Consider the following 12,659-nt stretch of genomic DNA (forward strand, 5'->3'; position numbering starts at 1 on the left):
CCTTCATTCTACCCATAATTAATCAGCTACTTGAAACAGCACATGACTCATGTTGGACTCTGCCAAGACAAACAGCATCAGGCTCCTTTTGTGTAAGAGTTAACTCCAAGTTCCAGAAACGATTTCAATGAGTGGAGTCCTTGTTGCTTACATTGCAGCGCTCTGAAGTCAGGGAAAGAGATGACCACACTGGAGCCACAGAAAAGCCAAGCCACAGAGAGCCACACAATCTCTTTCTTCTTTAAACACTCTCTGGGAGATTATCCCAAAAGTATTTTCCTCGAAGACCTGGCCATATTCTCTAGGTTGAGTTTGCCGTAAGGGATCAATGTAGAGTTTATCAAAGAAGTGTTAGGTTCCTAGGGCAAGGACTAGCAGAGTCACTCCAGAGAGGAGTAAGCGCCTGAGGATGAATTTCATCATTTAACTCAGGAGTCTGTTGATGATGCTGACTGCAGTTTGGGACAAATTTCAGGGTTTCCATCTGGGAGGAAAAACAGTCCATATCTCCCAGAGAAAATAAGATGGGTTATCGTAAGGACAAAGGGGTGATACCAGTAAGGGATCATTCAAAGTTTGGTGAATTAATGTTCTCCAAGCAGGGAAAATGATGCTTTTACCACCTTGGTGGATGATGAAACTGTGTCAATTGTCTGAATCAAGTAAGAAGTCAAGTCACCTCATTGCTTTAAGAAAGTTTTTGTTGAGGGGCGCCTGGGTGGCTCAGTCAGCGCAGCAGCTGGCTCTTGATTTCAGCTCAGGTCATGATCTCAGGGTCCTGAGATCGAACCCCAAGTCAGGCTCCATGCTCAGTGTGGAGTCCGCTTGAGATTCTCTGACTCCCTATGCCCCTCCCCCAACTCTCTAAGATGAATCAATAAATCTTAAACCAAAAGTTTTTGTTGACACACTAAGAGAGAAAAGCAAAATGCTCTTGCATCTCTCCTGTACTAACATTTGTGTAAGAAAGAAGACATAGTCTTATAGCTGCTCATTTGTGCAAAGGAAACACAAGAAAGATAAAGAAGAAATTAATGTGTTTGGTTATTACAACGGATAGGTGGAAGCCAGGTGGAAAGGATGGAAGAATGGGACAGGGTTTGGGGAAGGGAAGCTTCTCTGAATGTATCTTCTTGAGTAGCTTTGGCTTTTAGTGCTGTGCGATGTTGTACATACTCATAATAAATACAACCAGGAAGATTGAGGGATAGAGGAGAGGAAATCTCTGTTACTACTTTAGGAAGTCAGAAAATTGTCTCCATCATGATGGTGATGGGAATGGTCAGTAAAGAAAGGACAGAAATAAAAGGCACAGTTCTTAAAATCTTTCTGACTTTGTAAGGAATATGTTACCGACTGACATTGAACTTTACACCAGCTAGGGTTCTGTAGGGCCTCCACATCCCTGGAGATCTTTAAGAAAAGACTAGACATACACATGTCTGTATGATTCCAGGAAAGGGCTGATAAGAGTGATATATTAGACTGAATGTTCGTTTCCCCAAAATTCACATGTTGAAATCTAATTCTCAAGGTGATGGCTTAGGTGGTGGGGACTTTGGGAGGTGCTTAGGTCATGAGGGTGAAAACCTCATCAGTGGGATTAGTGCCCTTAATAAAAGAGACCCCTGAGAGCTCCTTTGCCCTCTCCACCATATGAGGACACAACAATAATCTGGCCATCTATGACTGGGAAGTGGGTCCTCACTAGAACCAAATCTATTGGCACCTTAATCTTGGCCTTTGCAGCTTCCAGACTGTGAGAAATAAATTTCTGTGGTTTATAAGCTACCCAACCTATGGTATTTTTTTTTGGAGCAGCCTGAGCAGACTAAGACTCATGAATCTCCTTCTGGGGTTGTGGGAAGTTATCGGGACTGGTTCCAGGCAAGTAGTAAAGCAGGTGGTTTGTCTCTGAATCTTGCTTTCTCATTTTCTGTCAAACTGTCTCCATGCCTGATTTGTCCCTGATAAGGCAATGAGTCAGAAGTCCAAAGAATCATTTTTAAGAAGTCCTAATATAGAATGTAAAAGTTTTCGTGGCCTAAATGCATCTAAAGTTCTGGGCAGTGGTTTTTGTTGTTGTTGTCATTTGTTCATTTTTGAAGTAGCTATGATCATTTATGGTAAAGGATCTATAAAGACTGGAACCCAGCATGTAGAACATTCTATAAAAGTGTTATGTTCAAATTCCCACTGGTATAATTCAATACCACGCTGGTTTGTTGGTCTGCAAAAAACTCCTGAGTAAGCTTGACTTTGCTGTCCCCTGCTCCAGAAAGCTGGAACAGATGGAGCCCTGGAAGGAAAGTTAAGGAGCAGAGAAGAGAGTAGCCAGGACTCAGTAAGGTTCCAGGTTGATCATGGAAGTTCTGGCCAAACCCAAGTTCTCCCTAAATACATGAATGATACCATTTTGGGGTCAATTTGGACTCTTTTCTTGAACCCATCTGGCTACCTCCTAAACAACTTTCCAGAGTGCAAGTGCTTCCAGAACATCTTTAGGATGGACTAGGTGTCTTTGGCTGTCCCTAACTTGCATTAATTAGCATCGGAAAAAGAGAAGAGTAATTTGTTAAGATAGTCACCCCATGGAACTTGTCCCAATCATTTTATTCTTGTCTTCTATTTTTAGCAATGACATCAGTTGGTTTAAATTTTGGTTTCTAATGAATCGATTCCTTTCACACCGCCCTCTATTAAATATGCCAAGCAGATTTTACATGACAAAGCTTCTACTTTAATGAGATTAATAAGCTTATCCTTAGATCTTCAAAGATTTATAGATACTCAGCAGAGTGGGAAAGGCCTGCCTCATTTATTAGCTGTATATTTAAAGAATGGATTTCAGAAAAGTCATTAAAGTAACATGTGTCTTCCCTCTTCAAAATCCTTATAATTGTTTGTGTGCAAGTGCACATCACAAAAGAGCTTTCTCCAGCCCGGAGCTCTTGCAGACCAGGAAGTGTTACACAGAGTGGTAACTACAGCTCCCCAGAGCCCTGTCTTTTTAGATCTGAGCCATGTGTTATGATAAATAAATAATCCCCTTGAAGTGCATATCTTGCTTCTGGCAAGGATATAACAATTTAGATGTACGGTTTCATAACGCCTACAGGAAAGAACTTAGGAGAAGAAAAAAGATTCCACATCTTGGCATGTGAAAGGGAAAGGCCCTGTTAACAACCAAGATTACAAATGTGAAAAGGATATGGGGGCGACCTGACTCAGAGCTGGAGAGAAAAAAAATCTGGAGCTTTCAATACTAGTAGTTGGGTCTAAAGCCAAGCAGAAGGAGATGAGTCCACAGATGCCAGGAGTATTGAAGAGCCAAGCCAAGGGTTAGGAGCCCATCATCAAACAGAAGTCCCTGATGGTTTCTGAACCTCAGCTCTGTGGAACAAAATATTGTTTCTGGACTTCATCTGTTTAGTACTTAAGCTTTCTGTGAGATAAAGCTGTGCATTGCAGCTGTATTTTGAGATTAAAAAAAAAAACCCACGTAACTTGAGCCCCTAAATTTAGAGTGGCTAAAGCTATTTGTCCAACCTAATCCATGTAGTCATGTGACTAACCATTAATGGAAAAGGCCAACAACTTACCAAGGTGAATGGGTGGCAAGTACCCTGTAGAACCACCTTGATGGAAATAGGCTTGAATGTTATCCACTTGGATTTCACCAATAGTGAATATAAGGAATTGCCCTATTTAGAAAATGTCTTTTAAGAAAACAATAAACACTGCTCTTGGGGATATCAACCACTGTCTTCAAAAAAAAAAAAAATCCTTGGGGCACCTGGGTGGCTCAGTTGGTTAGGCACCTGCCTTCAGCAAGGGTCATGATCTCAGGGTCCTGGGATTGAGTCAGGGTCCCTGCTCCACAGGGAAGTCTGTTTCTCCTTCTGCCTCTCCCTCCACTTCTCTCTCTCTCTCTCTCCCTCTCTCTCTCTCAAATAAATAAATACAGTCTTAAAAAAATAAAGGAAATCCTTGACAAATTCCCTTCAAAACCACACACTGGGAAAAGGCCTGTTCCTCACCAAGACCTGAAATGTCCCCTAAAACTCCACAAAGAATTCTGCAGGCAACGGTTTCCTACTTTTTCTAGGTTGGTGGACAGCTCAGAAGTAAGTTAGATGTTTGTAATCATTCTTCTCAATCGGACTTTATTGCTATAATTTCTTCTCACCTTTACTTTTGAATTCATTTTGGTTTTAAGACCTTTTCTACAATTTCAATTTTTTTTCCCCCTGAGGTGGGTGGCATATACAAAAAGTGTATTCATTCAGAGATGTAAAATGTGCCTCTTGAGACGTGTTTCCAAGTGGCACTGCATTCCCTTGGCAGAAGGTTTGTCTCCTCCCTCCCCATTGCTTTTTTTTTTTTTTTTTAAGATTTTATTTATTTATTCATGAGAGACATAGAGAGGCAGAGACACAGGCAGAGGGAGAAGCAGGCTCACTGCCGGGAACTGATTTGGGACTTGCTCCCAGGATCCCAAGGATTGTCCTCTCCTTACATTTTCTACTTTGCAGTCTTTTACCAGTATTCCCAAACTAGGCTGACACAGCTCCAGTCCACACCAGCATAATAGGCTTCCTCCCCAGGGCAGCTTAGAGAAAGCTCCTTCCAGGCATGGTCAGGTGGTCCTTCTTCCCTCTCTCTATCCCCTTCATCCCCTGGCCTCAATTGATTGGCTGAAGGGGGGGGGGAAGGAGGGTCCTTAGGCTTCCTCTCCAGCCCCTACAACTAGCACCCATAACAGGAAGCTTGTGGAAGGCTCAGTGTCCCCACCACAGCACTTCTCTCTCCTGTCTATCAGAGGGCTACTAAGGTCCCCAAGGTTGATCCTGGATCTCTAATAAAAATTTTTTTAAAAAGGCAAAGGCAGATGCTCAATCACTGAGCCACCCAGGTGCTCCCTCACTGTTTATTTACTTGAAATGAGAAAAGAGGAGAGAGCAAAGGGCAGCAAATCGAGGGTGGAGGGTGTGTCCAGAAAATTCCCAGGAACAAACCACTGACAAAATACTGCCCCCGAAACAGATAGGTCCTATGAAGAATTACGAAAGAAGGCTCTTTCTCTTGCACAGCTAGAGCTGGAAGCTGGCTTCTTCCGTTCTTTCCTCAATGCTCAAGCAACAATTGACATGACAAATGTGCAGCACAGGCGCTGTCTTCACAGCTGATGCAGCGAAATGGGGACGTATTTACCTGTAGTCCGAGAGGAGTGAAATTAATATGCAGAAGGGGACCTGTGAGATTTCCCTGTCCTGGTTGCTAACCGCATTCCCAGATTTCTAGGACAGCCATTAAGAAGATCTTTGCATTTGTTTTACAATCGTCCATAGTTATTAACAAGGTTTTAGAAATTAATTAGCTCACACGTTGGAAGATTACCCTTTAGGTAGAAATACAAGGGTCTTGGGGCTGTCTCCCTTCAATGAGTAATTAGTAACATTTTGTGTGTCTAGTTTGTGGAGGAAAGATCTGGTGCTTCCTAAATCTCTCCATGTGCTTTAAAGGCATAGTGACAAATATTGACTGCAGTGGATAGTAGGTGCAGTGCGCGAGTTGAATACGTGAGTTTTACAAACGGTAACTGGAAGGAGCTTAGGCCCGTAGGGAGACTACCGGTCTGGGAGCGGAACACCTGTTTTACTCTGGCGCTGCCATTCTCTAGCATAGTGGAGGCAAAGGGCAGCATCCTTTCCCCCTCCCTGCCCTGCAAGGCTGAGCCTGCTGCCTCCATCACCCCAGCGCCCCTTGGGCTTGGCCTGCGGATGGCAGGTGGGAAACGGAGGGTGAATAGCTGGCTCTCCCACCTCAGCCCCTGCTTTTGCCTCATCATCTTTCCTTTATGCTCTTAACCCTGCCCACACCTAAGTGGCCCCGTTAAAATCATTTCATGTGAACCATCTGGGGTGGATTCCGCTTCAGCCGGGCCTCTGACCGTACATATGGCAACCGGCTTTAGCAAACTGGAAATGGATTTGGAGCAGTGGGGTTGATTCTGAAACTCTGCTGGGTTCGTGGTTGAGTCTGGATTCTTCCTAAGAGACTGCTGGGTTGGGAGGCGGGCAGGGGAAGTTGAAAGGGACGAGTGGACTGCTGCTCTAGCTCAGAAGTCAGATCTGGACACCTCAACTGGTCTTGAAGCCACTGCTCGGAGGCTTAGATACAATTTAACCCACCAAGATATTAAGGCATCGGGCACTTTGGGGATAAGAGCTTTGCTAATGACTCAACCACCAGAGGGTAAACTGATCCCATGACAAGGTAGCAAAGCCAGAGTCCAGGCTTTGCTCTGTTGGCAAAACTGTCCCCAGCCTCGGCGCTGAGCCGGAAGGGTACATAATTGGGCAGTCCCAGTGGCCCAGCGGTTTTGTGCTGCCTTTGGCCCGGGGTGTGATTCTGGAGACCCAGGATCAAGTCCCATGTCGGGCTCCCTGCATGGAGCCTGCTTCTCCCTCTGCCTGTGTCTCTGCTTCTCTCTCTCTCTGTCTGTCATGAATAAATAAAATCTTTTTTTTTTTTTTTAAAAAGAAGGGTACATAATTGCAGGAGGAAACTGGGGAGACTTGGGGACGGGGGGGGCAGAATATGACAGCCACAGTCTTTCATATTTAGATTTTTTTTATATATATTACATCCAAGTATGAGAGTCGTTTGTACCATTTCCCAGGGGAGGCAGATGTTTCCAAGGCAAGGTCGGGCATGGGGGTGGGGCCAGGGTCAGGCCGGGGAAGGGGCGGCTAAGGTGTGGGCGCGGGTGGGTGGGCTGCGCTCACAGAAGCTGCAGGAGCTTCAGGGACTGCAAGAGGGCCCCTGGCTCTGCGGCCGCCAGGTACTGGCAGCACAACCAGTCCTCCAGCTCCACCCCGCGCCTGCGGTCCACCGCCCTCTCCGCAAACTTCATCATCATCAGGGCCCGCTTCATGTCGATCCAGTTGTGCAGCGTGCCGCACAGCACCTCCTCCGACGAGCCGGGCTGCTCCAGCAGCTCGCGCCGCGGCCCCCACAGCAGGCACTGCAGCACCCGCTTGGCCTCCCCGATGCGGATGCGCTTGATGGGGTCGGCCTCGAGCAGCAGGTGCGCGAGCTGCTGCAGGCCCGGCGAGTAGAGGGACAGGGCGGGCAGCGCGGGCAGGTCTTCCTGCCGGTAGTCCTGCTCCCGCAGCTGTGCGCGCACCTCGAACGGGTTGGGCTGGTGCAGCAGCTCGTAGATGAGGATGCCCGTTTGGAACTCATCGAACTTGCGGTACTGGGAGGCCGACACGATCTCCGGGGCCAGCCGGGCCTGGCTCTTCTTCTGCTGCAGGTTGGCGGTGCCGCCTGGCTTCTGCTTGGCCTTCAAGAAGTTGCTGATGATGAGCCGGGGCAGGTACTTCTCCCCGGGTGCTGCCTGGCAGGCGGGGGCGGCCGAGGGGCTGGGAGGGAGGCCGGCTGGGAGGGTGGCAGGGGGGCAAGGAGATGGAGCGGCAGCGGGGGAAGGGGATGTGGCCGCGGCGGGGGCACTGGGGGTGGCAGAGGAGACAGGGGGAGCCGGGGTGGCAGAAGAGGGGCCAGGGGGGGCCTGGGGGAAGCAATGCACCAGCAGCAGGTTCTCCAGGCACAGGTCTCGATGGATGATCCCGTGCTCCTTCAGATGCTCTAGCCCGTTGCAGAGCTGCAGCAGCAGGAAGCACACGCGCCGCTCATAAACCTCAGGTTCAGACTGGTGGCTGGCAGCTGAGTCCCGCACAAAGTCTGAGGCGGTCTGGTGGGGCACCTCCGGGGTGATGACCACCACGCAGTCCTGCTCCTGGGCAGGGGGCTGTGAGGGCGGTGCAGGGAGAGGGTCCTTGGGTGTGTCAGGAGAGGTGAGCATGCTGGAGGGCACGGAGGCCACAAAGTGGCCGCAGTCCTGCTGGATGTTGAAGTGCACCGGCACAGAGGGGCTGCAGTACGAGGCTGCTCTGGGCTCAGGGGTCTTGCAGATCTGTGGGGAGAAGGCAAAGTCAGGCCAAAAGTGGAATCCATCATCCTGGTCAGCAAATAGTGTTGGGACATTTGGGTATCCGTTTGCAAAAAAGGTGAACGTAAACCCTTACACCCACCATACTCACAAATCACCTCAAAATGCATCACACTGACTTAGGCATATGAGCCAAAAATGCACATCTTAAAAGACAACACAGGAATCTTTGAGACCCTGGGTCGGGCAAAGACTTGTCAGATGCCACACCAAAGGCACAGTCCAGAGAAGAAAAAAGTAGATAATGATCAAAGTTCCAAACTTTTGTGCTTCCAAAGATATCACGAAGGAAGGGAACAGATAAGTCATAGGCTGGAAAAATATTTACAAAACACACACCTGACAAGTGGATTTTTTAAACACAACTGAACAAAAAACTCTTACAACTCAATACTTTGGTGATAAACTACCCAATCAAAAGTGAGCAAAATATATTAATAGGCATTTTACCAAAAGAAAAAAATGCAAATGGCCACAGACACCTGAAGAGATCCCCACTATCAGGAGTCTTTAGGGAGATACAAATCCAGACCACAGTGGGGTTCTAGTTGCCACTTGCTAGAATTCTATAATAAGAATGACAGACAATAACAGGTGTCTGTAAAGATATAGAGAATTGGGAACCCTCACATGTTGCTGGTGGAGTGTGAAATGGTGCCATCATCTGGAACACAGTTTGGCCTTTTTTTTTTTTTTTAATTTTTATTTATTTATGATAGTCAGAGGGAGAGAGAGAGGCAGAGACACAGGCAGAGGGAGAAGCAGGCTCCATGCACCGGGAGCCCGACGTGGGATTCGATCCCGGGTCTCCAGGACCACACCCTGGGCCAAAGGCAGGCGCTAAACCGCTGCACCACCCAGGGATCCCGGCAATTTCTTTAAAAGTTAAACATAGGGGCACCTGGGTGACTCAATCGGTTAAGCGGCCGACTCTTGATTTCGGCTCAGGACATGATCTCAGGATCCTGGGACAGAGCCCTGGGTTGGGCTCCCTGCTTAGCTGGGAGTCTGCTTGAGAGTCTTTCTCTCCCTCTGCCCCCTACTTCCCTGGCTCGCTCACTTGCTCTAAAATAAATAATAAATCTTAAAAAAAAAAAGTTACACATAAAATTACACAATCCAGACAGAAGGAGTGGGGTCCCTGCAGAACAACGTGCAGGGTGGCACCCTGGTATCAGTAGGAAGACATCATCAGCCCAAGGTGTGGCCTGGACAAACTCTGAGGAGGCCAGACAGGAGTTCACACAGGCAGTCAGCCTGACTCCCCAACCCTTGCACCCGACAGTCACTACGTGACAGCAGATATGTTTGACCACTGGGGAACTCCCTTCTTGGGGAGTCTCAGGGACAGAAGCAGGCCCCCCCTAGGATGTGGCCACGTCCCCTCAGGCTGCCGCAGTTTCTAGATCCAGGGAAAAATGCGATGCCTGCTAGCTGGCATGGCCTGCAGGGCCAGCCAATTTTATTGGCGCTGCTAGATGGCCACACACTGTCCTCCGAGGGTGAGTCATGGAGCTGAAAGGAAACAGAAAGCTCTCCAGGGCTGGGGATGCCAAAGTGCCCAAGGCACTCTCCGAACTGGAGGCAGGAATAAACAAGCAGGTGATCTCAAGCTCCTCTGGGGAATCCCCCAACCATCTCTCTCGTGCCTCTTCAACATCTTCTTGTTCTAATGACAGCGCCAGCCGCCTGAGGATCCTCAGCAGCGCTAATCCTCCTCTGGCTGCCACACAACTGGAGTCTCGAGCCAGACATCGTGGCCTTCTGGCAGGCCTCAATTTCCCCGTAATTACACTGAAAGGGACAGAAGACAGTCTGTGCTCTCTTCTCCCAAAAGGATACAGCGCAGCCTCAGCCATGCTCTACGGAAAGGTAGGGACTGGTGGTACCCGACCCTGCGGAGAAAGGCCCCTCGCATCTACCTGTCACATCGTCCTGCACACAGCCCAAGATCACTCCTCAGGCTGCTGCGCTGGCGCACACGAGGGGTCACGGCAGTGTTTATGAAGCGCCACGTGCTAACAGGTGACATTTTCAGGAGTTCTGTTGCAAGCACCTTTCCATAGAGATTTATTTAGATTGCAGCTATACAAACCTCCTCAACATAAATGCCCAGCCTCCGAGGAAATATTTAAAAATGATAACTTGGGGGGCGTGCAGGAGGGCATAGGGAGGGAGGTAACACATTTAGTAATTTCTCTATTTTAGAAGTAAAACAGAAAGAAAATGGCAGCACATCTTCTTCCAGACATTGCTCCCTATTACACTAAGAGAAATGATTCGGGAACACTTAACTGAGGGGCGTCATTGCAGACTGCATTCCAGCCCACCCAACTATATTTGGTTTTTATTTTTTCAAAGATGTTATTTATTTATTCATGATAGAGAGAGAGAAAGGGGCAGAGACACAGGCAGAGGGAGAAGCAGGCTCCATGCAGGGAGCCTGATGTGGGAATCAATCCCGGGACTCCAGGATCACACCCTGGGCCAAAGGCAGGTGCTAAACCGCTGAGCCACCCAGGGATCCTTATATTTGGTTTTTAAAGGCAGTCTTCAGAAACACTATTAAATGAAAGCGGGGTGAGCCTGGGTGGCTCGGTTGGTTGAGCATCTGCCTTTGGCTCAGGTTATGATCCCAGGGTCCTCGGATAGAGCCTGGAGTCGGGCTCCCTGCACAGTGAGGAGTCTGCTTCTCCCTCTCCTTCTGCTCCTCCCCACTGTTTGCTTTCTCTGTCTCTCAAATAAATAAAATTAAAAAAACAAACCCCCAAAATGAAAGGGAATTTGCAGTCTTCCAAAAGTGGCCTCACATATAGATCCCAACCACTGTGTACAGACCCGTCTGCCGTGCCATCTGTGGATATGTGGGCAAAACACTGCTGAGGTTGGGGTCACTCTCCTCCTGTGAGAGCCTCTCAGCCACCAGACACCAGCCCACCTCTTCCATGTGTGAGGCACTGGCCTACTAAGCATTTTTTACAGTGTCTCACTAAATTCCAGACAACCTAACAAGGTAGGAGGAGGTAGATGCTGCTACAGAAAAAGAAACAGAGGCTCCGAGGGGATAGATTATTTGTCCAAGATTGTCTAAGTGAGATGTGTTCCAGGGATCAAAAATACGGGCTTGGGAGTGAAAAGGACCTTGGCTTAACTACAAACTCCACAAACACTGGCAAGTTACAATGGATTCTTGCTATCTGCAGGATCTGTGTGCCACAGACATGAATGAGTGAATACTGACCCACTGCTCCTTAAGGGAAATAGAAGGCAAAGCTCTTACGAGCGTCTGGTCACAACATTTTTACCAAGTGGCCAGCACAGAGCCTTGTTTTGTGTGTGCTTCTAAAACTGCCTTAGCAGTAGATACTGTTGATTCGTTAACCCAGAACTCACGGCAGACAGCGCCGGAACTCGTGCCTGAACGAGGCCTACCTAACACTCTCCCAGAGGCACATCACCACATTTTTGAACTCGGGAACACTAGGCAGGACTTCAGTGCTCACTTTGGTCCTTCTCAACAGCGAAATCATCACCACAAAGCACGGAAATGTGAAGAACGAGGCAATAAATAGACCACAACAAGACACCTGTTTATAGATGAGTGCTGAAACAGGGAGCCGGAGCCTTGCCGGGTTCCACCTGGGCTGGGAATTACCACATCGGGTGATTCACGTTTTCCCCAACTCTGTGCATGTGGGGAAAAAATGATCTGGGGTTACACATAAATTTTAATGAGTGAATTCAAAATTACGGAATCCACAAATGATGAGGATCAAGCTTATTGGTCTCAGACTGTTTTCTCCTCTGCAGTGGGGGCAGCAATAGGTCCCTTCTCCCGGGCCATGTGAGCAGTCAATGACACAGGGCAGGTGCGGCTCTCAGCACTGTGACTACCCCACGGTGAGCACTCGCTGGAAAAGGTTGCTATGGTGATTGCACCGCAGGTCTGGCTAGAGCCACGTGGTGAGGCAATCCAGAGCTGGCTTGCGGGTTATTGTACAAACCTGGGAAGTGCAGCTGTCCAGGGCCTGGGAAGTGTTTCCAAGGGTCCCATTTCTCAAGGGTTATCAAGCACCACTGACAGTCTGCCCAGAGATGCAAATGAAGGAGCAGAGTGAAGTGGCAACTGATCTGGATGCATTTCAAAATCAGTGACTAGTCCTCAGCCAGGACCCCCAGCTTCCTCATTGCCCTGCATGTGAGAAGTCAGCACAGTGCACAGGCTGAGGAGTGGGGGGATCCCCTCACTGCCCCCCCAGGCAGGTGCCCCTGAGACCTATTTTTTTTTTTTTTTTTTACAGTGCTGGATGGTTGGGCTGGGTAGAGGAAGGGGAGTGGGGGTGGGGAGGCTTCTTTACCCTCACCCCCTCTTCATCTTCAGGGAGTCTGTGCTTGGGTTTTGGTGCAAGACCACACAAACCTTTGGTTCAGCTCACATTTCAAACGTTTTGCTGAGCCAAGTCCTTACTTGAAACTTTGGAGTTACAGCCTCATTCGTGGCTAAAAATCTGGGCTAAGTCACGTTTGTTAAATAAAGAAGGCCCAGCTGGCTTAACACAGGTCCCTAATTACCGAACTGGAGTTCTGGTTGAGGAATAAAGCAGCTCTGAAAACTCACACACAGCTGACGAGCCCCTCCGGC

The 12,659-nt window shown here is 48.3% G+C and overlaps 1 protein-coding gene across 2 annotated transcripts in view; it reads right to left on the minus strand.

The window, feature by feature from the left end:
* Positions 1-6,624: 6,624 nt before the first annotated feature.
* The window catches only part of PRAG1 (PEAK1 related, kinase-activating pseudokinase 1), a 50,011-nt gene continuing 43,976 nt past the window's right edge, over positions 6,625-12,659 (minus strand). For both annotated transcript variants that reach the window (XM_055335332.1, XM_055335331.1), the window contains exon 6: positions 6,625-7,981. In XM_055335332.1, coding sequence (XP_055191307.1) covers positions 6,788-7,981 — 1,194 coding nt within the window. In that variant the 3' untranslated portion in view covers positions 6,625-6,787. The remainder of the gene's footprint in view (positions 7,982-12,659) is intronic.

The sequence above is a fragment of the Nyctereutes procyonoides genome, unplaced genomic scaffold, assembly GCF_905146905.1.
Source record: "Nyctereutes procyonoides isolate TBG_1078 unplaced genomic scaffold, NYPRO_anot_genome, whole genome shotgun sequence".
Classification (NCBI taxonomy): Eukaryota; Metazoa; Chordata; class Mammalia; order Carnivora; family Canidae; genus Nyctereutes; species Nyctereutes procyonoides.